The sequence below is a fragment of the Gasterosteus aculeatus genome, chromosome 16, assembly GCF_964276395.1.
Source record: "Gasterosteus aculeatus chromosome 16, fGasAcu3.hap1.1, whole genome shotgun sequence".
Classification (NCBI taxonomy): Eukaryota; Metazoa; Chordata; class Actinopteri; order Perciformes; family Gasterosteidae; genus Gasterosteus; species Gasterosteus aculeatus.
In genome coordinates, this window is record NC_135704.1 from 15,442,323 (window position 1) to 15,451,479 (window position 9,157).

Consider the following 9,157-nt stretch of genomic DNA (forward strand, 5'->3'; position numbering starts at 1 on the left):
GACCCTGAGCGGTCAGAGGTCCTAACTTCTCCCTCCTCCTCCTCCTCACAGCAAGAAAAGAAATACCAGAAGATCAAGAGCGCCACCACTGTGGTGCAGTCCTACACCAGAGGATGGCAGGTGCGCACGCCGTCCCGCCAATTCTCTCTGTGTGAGAACAAAATGCGGCCGGAAGCCAAGCAAAGATTGTGAGAAGAAAGCAAAGGCAATGTTTGCTTGTTGTATTTCCCCAGGCCCGCAAGCTCCTGAGAGAGCTGAAATATCAGAAGAGATGTGAAGAGGCGGTGACCACCATCGCGGCCTTCTGGCACGGCACCCAGGTACTGCGGCGCTAAAGTGCAGAAGGATTTAGTCGGCCGGGGTTTGATGAAGGCTTTTCTTTCTTTTCTTTTTTTTGTTCATGAAGGTGGTAAAAAAAAAAAGCTGCTCTTGAAGTCTCCACACTTTTGCCTTGAACACTTTTTTTTTTTTTTTTGTCCTGCGCAGCGTTCCTGCCTAATTGCACAACAGTATTGGAGGAAAAAAAGCTGTTCTTTAACAAAGCTGTCCTGGATGTTATTGCTGCTGTTTCCCTTTTGGCCCGGCTTAGTTTGCTGATCACACAACTGCCACTTCTCTTTCTCTCTCTTCCCCCCACATCACCTCCCACTCCTCTTTCGCTTTCCTTTCTTTTTTCTATTTCTATTCCTCTCACCTCCTCAACCTGTCCTACCTAACGCCCACCACGTCCCACCAGGCTCGGATGGAGCTGAGGCGTCTAAAACAAGAGGCGCAGAATAAACACGCTGTGACAGTAATTTGGGCGTTCTGGCAGGGAACCAAGGTATTTCCTCCCAGCTGTAGTGTGTCTCTGTCCCGGCTGTCTCGTCCTCCCTGTTCCCGATGTCCCGTCCTGCTCCCACTGAGAAAACAGCCTGACGGAGTGTCAGTGGCTCTGAATGTACCTCCATACGGTCCCTCCCTCACCCATCGGCCTGCTTGTAGTGCCCTATTGTTGTTGTTTTTTGCTCGTATAAGTAGGATTATCCTGGCGTTGCTAAAATGCAGAGCTAGATTTCTACGAAACTTAATTCATGGTCTAACAACGTGCTCCACGCTGAGCAATTGTAAATATCGTTAATTATTGTGTATTCAATGTCAGTGTGCAGACTTTGTACTCTGCATGTATAACATCTTATCAGAATTAACGTAACCGTTGTCCTTTGTCATACCATTGGTTTATTATGTGAAGAATTTATGATCTCTCAAACTCCTGATGACTCCATACTGAGCCCTTGTAAATATTGTTAATTATTCCGAGTCGCAAGCAAACTTTGTTCTTGTTGGTCGGCAGCTTCTTTAACCCGATAGTAGTCGAGACTGCTGTCCCGTCTCTTCCCATCATCCCAACATCTATCTTTTTTTCTTTTTTCACACCTTACCTGTGGGACCAGTAAGTTTTGATGTCACTAAAATTAACTCCCCTCCTCCCCCGGCAAACTTCCGCCGCTCTTCTTCAGGCCCGCAGAGAGCTCCGTCAGCTGAAGGAGGAGGCGAGGAATAAACATGCCGTGTCGGTCATTTGGGCCGGCTGGCAGGGCACCAAGGTATTTGGGAAGCCTGCTGACTTGTTTTGCCGTGACTTGCCGCCTCCATCGAAGCCCTCCTCACCCCCCCCCCACCCACCCCTCCTCCACCATCCAGACAAAACGTGCTCGTCGCTCTGCTCGACCCATTCCAAGCATTTCATTTCATGTAGGATAGAAGTCAGTTTACCATTCACCCTCTCAGCGTGAAGAGGAGTCCTACTAATAAATCAAGTCATTTAGCTCAAACATAAGACTGACGTTCTCGTATGTATGTCAGCTTCTCCCTCCAGGTCCATGCCTCACCCGCGCACGCCACCTGCTCTCTGCATGACTTCTTCCCTCCTCGTGTAGTTAATGCATCTTTACTCTGTTGTCTCTCGTTTGTCTTGTTTCTTTTTGTCTTTTTAGAGGGAGCGGTTTGAATCCTTTTTGAGGTGACCTTTGTCGCCCCACATGTGACTTTGTCCTTCCTGTTGTTGCTGTCACAGCTCCACTAAACGGCACAACGTCTGTTTCTGTTACAGAAGTTCCTCTGATAAATGTGTGTCATATTTGTTTTTGGAGTCTGCAGCAGTAGAAATCTCCCCGTGGTCGCTCTGGTGTGCAGTGTGCGTGTGTTCGATGTTTGCTGACAACAAGCAAGACCGTGTCTCCTCCTCCTTCTTCTTCCTCTCATCTCTCTTCATTTGTTCCTCGCTCTGTGTCTCTTTCCGCCCCCCTCCCCTCCCCAAACAGGCTCGCAGGGAGCTGAGGCGACTGAAGGAAGAGGCCAGGCGTAAGAATGCGGTCGCTCTGATTTGGGCCTACTGGCAGGGACTCAAGGTACCTAGCGGTCCCACGGCGCCGCCGTCGCCAAGTCGGCCATCTACTCGTCACCCCTAACCCTCTTCATCCTCCTCATCCATCTGCTACTTCCCCCCCCCCCCCCCTCTCCCTCAAGGAGCCAGTCTCTTCCTAGTGCTGTGGTCACATCTTATCCGTAATTGCATTGTCGTAGACTCTGCAAGATACCCGGCGGTTGACATGGGAACATGGTGATTGGCGGATCAGCTCCTGTTGCTAATCCCTCCATCCAAACAGGGAAACATTTGGTGTAATGATCATGCATCAGAGAATTTACTTCACCATAGCCGAAGAGCACACACACACATTTGTTCTTCTGGGATTTCAACTCCACCTAATTCAATAGGCAACATGTATCCAGTGAAATAATTGGCAAAGGTTCAACAGCGCCTGACTGACATGGGACGGTCTGTCTGATCTGTTCTTTTCTAAATGTTTTCCGCTGTCTGCATCTGTGTGACTAACCCGACCATAACCCCATAGTGTTTGTTCCACTGGTTTCTTTGGCTTTAGGTGTAGCGTCTGCACGTGTCCTAGTGTGTGGTGCTTATCTGTTGCGTGCGTCTCTGGTTTTTACCACAATAGCTGTCAGTGTTCATTCTTTGCTGTGTTAATCCCTTCATTTTGTTGATTTGAGCACAATGTCCCTGTCCCTCAATTTGTGCAATTAAGGTCAGCATGAAGGTCCTTTTTTTTTTTTTTCACGGCCATCATTGACTTTTCAGTAATTAAAATTCGTTGTTAATCATAATTTTCATTCATCCCAGCAGCACGGAGCAGACGTTGTCTGTTCCAGGTGTTCATTGTTTGTGACTAACCAAACGTCCATTTGTGTGTCCTCCCACCATCCCACCTTCAGTGTGCTCCTGTCCTGCTTCGCCTCAAACTAAAAAGTGACAGGAGGTGATTGACTGTTTGTTTGTTGTTCTTTTCGAAGGTTCGCAGAGACTATAGAAAATTCTTCAGGGCAAATGCGGGCAAGAAGATCTACGACTTCACCATTCAGAGGATTGTAAGTGGGACTTGACTATTATCTCAAACAAATGTGTAGAACGTATTTAACATGCATGTATGTCCGTATTTCCAGATGCAAAAATACTTCCTGGGCCTGAAGAGCACCTCACCCCCCATGTCGCCCGTAGACAAGAGCTGGCCTGCCAGGCCCTACCGCTTTCTGGATGGAGTCCACGCCGAGTTGCGCAAAATCTTCCATCACTGGAGGGTTCGTCCCCCTCAAGGATACTTAATTATTGTACTGTCAAATATGATCCATTGCACCCCTGGTAGACGGGCGGCGAGTAGTTGAATGAAGTGAGAAGAGGTCGAGCATTCAACTCACGAGCAGGATTGACCGATCAAAAAAATTAGTGCAGGAAAAACAAACTCCAAAAAGGAAACCAATGGATAGACAATACAGAGCATTTTAGTTTAAAACCGCAACCCTCATTTGAACGGTGTTTGTGTTTTCAGTGCAAGAAGTACAGGAGCCAATTCACAGAGGAGAAGAAGGCCGTTTATAAGGAGAAGCTGGAGGCCAGTGAGATCTTCAAAGATAAGAAGGCTCTCTATCCGAGCAGGTACCTGAAACACCTAGATGACGGAGTCAAGCCCTCCACTTCACGGTAAACGCAAAGAGTCAGACCTCTCATGGTAATGCGTCCGTTTCAGCGTGAGCCAGCCCTTCAAAGGAGACTACCTGGAGATCACCAAGAACCCCAAATACCAGAAGCTCAACAGCAGCGTGGATGCAAAGGTCCTGCTGGCCGACGTGGTCAACAAGATCAACAGGGCCAATGGCAAGGTGAGAAAGAGCCCTCCGGGCTGCGACACGGCAGCTGAGTGGACGGGTATTTCACCTGTTCAACAATCTGATATGTTTTGACATCACAACTGCGATCATCATTTTTGTTTCAGCAGAGGGCAGACGTGTCGGGACGCGTCTGCTTTTTTTTTCTTTCTTTTTTTTACGCCTAACCCTGTCCCGGTTTCCAGCGGAGGCCTCCGCCTGAAGAAATGCAGCTGAACGGACAATTTTCCGTGAGAATGACGGGCTCTCTGGCTCCTGTTTGCAGGGCACGGCTCGAATCTTCCTGCTGACTAAGAAGGGCGTCGTGCTGGCCGACCAGAAGACGGGCCAGGTGAAGGCCAGCGTTCCCCTGCCGGACCTCGCCAGTGTGTCCGTCAGCACGCAAAATGACGGCTTTTTTGCTCTCAAGCTCAAAGAGGTGAGAAATATCTGTTTTTGATGCGTTTGTCTGCGGCAGATTTGATTCCGTATCAATCTTCTCATCTTGGCAATTGTCCCTTTTTTATTAAAGACTGAGACAGACAATGAGCACTAATATCGATAGAAACACAAAAGTTACACTGGACAGCATTGTGAGCATCCTGAGCGCAAATGTGCTTAAATTATTGGATCTAATGTTGTTTTTAAAGTATTTTGGGTCGCCCGTGCACATTTGATTTTCAGGGGTCGGCCTCGGCCATCAAAGGAGACTTCTTACTCAGCAGTGAACGTCTGATCGAGATCATCACCAAACTCCACCTCACCGGGGCCACGGCCGCCGACAGCGAGCGGCTCAACATCGACATCTCAGACGAGTAAGAGCGCCGTGTTAGAATGTGGTTACTCCACCCCGGACGAGGTCTAACGACGCGCTGCTGTTTCTGTGCCGCAGGTTTCTGGTGCAGTTCAATCACGACAAAGTGTGCGTGAAGTTCATCCAGGGGGCCGCCAGGAACGGCAACGGTGTCTCCTGCAAGCGCAAGAACAACCGCCTGCTGGAGGTGTCGGTGCCCACGACCGCGTAGTGCAGCTCCCCCAACCCCCCCACCCCCCGCCAGGCTTAGTGACGACTGAATAACAACCCCCCCCCACTCCGACTCGCTGGTCCCGAACACCGGCACCCCAGCGCCCCGCCCCGAGCCGCCGGATGAGTGTGCGGTCATTTGGCTTGTTGTCGTGGTGTTTTTTTTCTTTTTTTTCTTTCCCTTCAGTGTCGTCTTGTCAGATTTACTCCAGCACCATTACAGCTGTAACCATGTGCCACTTTTTGGGCAGAGAGAACCCTTGTGTGGGGGATGCGTGCCACAGAAGGTTTGGTAAACGATGCCGCTGGTGCTTTGTAAAACAAAAGGGTTGAAAATGGATGAAGAAAAAATAATAATAATCACAAGATTCCGTATAGCAGTGGCAACGTTAATGATTGTTCCGCCTGTGTGTTGAATTATTCTTCAGAGAAAACGTCTCGGTGACGAGCTTCAGCCTCAATTGGCCTTGACTCATGCATTTTTTTTTTTTTTTTTAAGCGTCTCTGACTTTAAGCTGATGTCTTAGAACTTATGATGAACTGGGAACTTTTGGGCTCGGCCTGTCTGATTTAGATTCTCTGAAGAACTTTATTACTGCACTTGTTTTCACCTCGGTGTAACCAAAAGAGAAGCTGAAAATGATTTGATGTTTTATTTTCTCTCTCGTATATATATATATATATATTTTTTTTTTTTCTTCTCTGAAACAGAACAGTGGGCAGTGGAGAAGAGAAATGTAATTTGCTAGATAATTGTAAAACCACTTTTGTATCCTCCTGTATGTGCCATTGAACAGGTCCCACGACTCACTGGTGTCCAATCACAAACCACGCAGGCGATGGACGCCGCTCTCCACAACACCCTTGCCAAAAAACTGTTTGCATGTCACGTGATCGGCTTCGACTGCACAAATCGTAACCATTTTCCAGCTTTAACTTCATTAAAGACGCTGACAAACTTATCACAGACGTTCTAGTGGAAGGAAAAGCACGAGCGGTATCTACCCGTCATTATTACTTCAGCAGATCCAAAGTGTTCTCTGGTACAAAGCGCCGCCCCCCCCCCCCTTATTCATCTTTTCTTTTGTGTGCAATAAAATAAAAGCTTTGTCTCGCAAACCCCTAGCAGTCGCCATTCGCTGTACATAGGCCCTGTATGCTGAAGCCCTGGCATGGACAAAGGGTTCCTGTACTCTCCTCTTTTTAATTGCTGTGTTTGTACGAGCGGTTTTCGGCACTGCAGCTTGAGTTATTGTAGCGCTTGACCCCGCTCTGACCTTTTTTTAAAAGTTTGTTTTTATGGGTAAGGACCAAATATTAAGCGCTCATGACCATAGATTCGTGCTGTATCTGAAGAAATTGATGTACACGTTTAGTACACGCCCTTTTACAAGCAAGCCAAATTGGGTTGTCAGAAGCGACTCGAGTGCTTTATCTTCAGGTATGTTGACGGTAATCTTTATTTGGATGTACCGGCAGTGGGATTTGTGACGTTGATTGTCAGCCACATGTTTCTCTGGTGTCTGAGGGAGTAACGCAGCCAAACTTGGTCTCGTCATGATTTGCAATCAGTCCACGATGGATCCGGTTTCTAGGGAGGGTTTTTTGGTGTATGTTTAACGTCACACGCTACGAAGGGACTTGAGAAATCCGTCATGTTCCCTCACACAAGAACAGTCAAGGTGAATGCCAGTTTGGATGTATATTCTTTGTTGGCACTGCACAGTTTGAATGTTTCGTTGAGGTGACCCCCCCCCCCCCCCCCCTCTTCCCCCTCCTCTCTTCTGTTTTGTATTTGAACGATGGCTGCCGCTGCGAAATGATGTCTGCATTCTTGTGTGCCTAATGTTAGCCTGTACCGATAGACACGACATGGAAATGTTTCGGTAGAACTCGGAGTAACATTTACAAGTAATACATTTTTTTTTTTTTTAAATTAAATAAAAATCTGTAATAAATGTTCTGGGATTCCGTGACACGTTTCTTGGTATCCTTTTTATGCTTCGTTTGCTGCTTTCTCATCCTCCACACTTACCCTTGAATGACTCCACAGATCATAAAGGCTTTTGAGCCTTTTATGAAAACTCGTACAGTTCCATCAGATTATTTAAATTCACATTATTTTCCGGGCCTCTGGCTGCTGTTTATCAGCAGTATCCACGGGAAGGGGGGGGTTACTAGTATGGAGGCCTGGCCCGGTCGCCAAGCAGCTGGCCAGATGTTTTCCATCACATCTGGAGAGAGCTGCCTTTAGGGTTAAATTCTGCGGCTCGGGGAGAGCTGCCTGCAACAGGTCTCCAGGGCACGGCCCTCAGATTGAACACAGAGCGGTAAAAATAGCATACCATTTTGGGCTGCTCGGTACCCGGTTCCCACCACTCTGCAGGCTGGGAAAGGAAGGAGGAGTCCCGGCCTCCCAGCGGACACTCGACCCTCAGCGGGAGTTGGAATTGAACAGCCGGCCTTTTGCATATCTTGCAAAACCTGTAACATTCAAACCGTAATGGAGATTTGCATCTAATCAGAATAACTGGGCGGATGGTCCTCGACGACTCCTGAAGATTCACACAAAAGTAAGGTGTCATGTGGCTGCTTTTAATTTCCTCTACCAATTCAGAACAAATATTTATCAAATTCGCTTCAACTGCAAAGTGACTAACTATGATTTTGTCACTGTGATCATAAGTCTTTTATTTGTGACAGACTATAATGGTTGTGACGTATTCTGCCTGAGGGGGACATATTGCACTGGATGGGCCGCGCAGCTTTTGAGATCGGAGAGTCTTTAGTGACATCCCATGGATTCTAAATGGCATTACAGTCATGAAGACTAAGGCAGATGAGAGATGAGCTCTGCTCAGTGATGCCTTTTTGCTGATCATTAAATCTTTGTCTGATTCTTTATTCAACAGACGTTTCTGCAACTTTGTGTATTTAATGACTAGTAGGGTGGTTTATGAACCATAAAGGTGCCGTTTCAACTGCAAAATGCATATTTTTTTCTTAATATTCAAATGAAATACTTATTGTTTTATATTAAGTCAGTCTAAAATGCTTATTCAAAATATGGTACAAATATGATATGCTCTTTCCTTTAACATGTGCCATGTGCATGTCTGTATTAAGTTGCTGTGCTGTATAGTTTTGAAATCTTAGCGTGTCTTTTTGCAATTATAATACCAAACTCTTGTAAAAACACTGTTTTCCACTCGATGATTTGTGGAATAAATGCCTCATGCTTCATAGAGCTTATCAGCTGCGGTTGACTGCAGTGCAACATCGAAATTGATGCAAGAAAAACATTGCGTACTTTGTGGGGAAAGTGCTTACCTACCGCCGGCCTGAATGATTGTGGTCTCTTGTAACCTGCGGCATGCAGCGGTGGTCCTTGTGGGATGTCTGATTGGACTGAACGCTATTTAATATTCTGGATGCCAGCTTCACAATTTTGTAAAGTGGCCTCCGTTTAAGCACAGACACGTTAACCAGAAACCTTGTAAATGGAGTAGCCACAAAGGTTCACCTTGAGGGGGCCGGAGTGAAAGCTGGTTATACTTTTGCTCAAATTCAGAATCATCCTTTCAGAACGTGTGTATTAAAATGTGATGCGTGTTTAAGCATTCTCTGCCCCCTGAATAAGAAGAGTACTGGTGTAGTTACAGCCCAGACACTAGGGGCCAGTCCTGCTCAGGGTTTGAGGCCAAACAATCCCTCGGGAACCATCGAGTTTCATTGTCAAGAAGCAAAAAAAAAAAAAAAAGTTGACTTCCTGCTCAGAGTAACCGGAGGGGGCTTTTACGTTTTACACCCTTGAAAGCAGAGAACCGCTGCACTTCCGAGCTGGACGCCGTTGTCTTCGCCACAATGCAACAGTGAAAACGCACAACTACAATTATTTTATTAGACTGCAGTTTGAAGTGTAGGGTCGCCACGGAG

General features: G+C 46.9%; 1 protein-coding gene across 8 annotated transcripts in view; it reads left to right on the plus strand.

The window, feature by feature from the left end:
* myo1b (myosin IB) overlaps positions 1-7,197 on the plus strand; it is a 46,901-nt gene extending 39,704 nt beyond the window's left edge. For 2 of the 8 annotated variants that reach the window (XM_040200835.2, XM_078091228.1), the window contains exons 21-32: positions 52-120; positions 234-320; positions 737-823; positions 1,500-1,586; positions 2,304-2,390; positions 3,349-3,423; positions 3,499-3,633; positions 3,882-3,988; positions 4,080-4,212; positions 4,484-4,636; positions 4,882-5,012; positions 5,090-7,197. In XM_040200835.2, coding sequence (XP_040056769.1) covers positions 52-120; positions 234-320; positions 737-823; positions 1,500-1,586; positions 2,304-2,390; positions 3,349-3,423; positions 3,499-3,633; positions 3,882-3,988; positions 4,080-4,212; positions 4,484-4,636; positions 4,882-5,012; positions 5,090-5,222 — 1,284 coding nt within the window. In that variant the 3' untranslated portion in view covers positions 5,223-7,197. The remainder of the gene's footprint in view (positions 1-51; positions 121-233; positions 321-736; positions 824-1,499; positions 1,587-2,303; positions 2,391-3,348; positions 3,424-3,498; positions 3,634-3,881; positions 3,989-4,079; positions 4,213-4,483; positions 4,637-4,881; positions 5,013-5,089) is intronic. The other 6 variants (XM_078091231.1, XM_078091230.1, XM_078091229.1 and 3 more) reach the window with 6 other exon arrangements.
* The last annotated feature ends 1,960 nt before the right edge of the window (positions 7,198-9,157 follow it).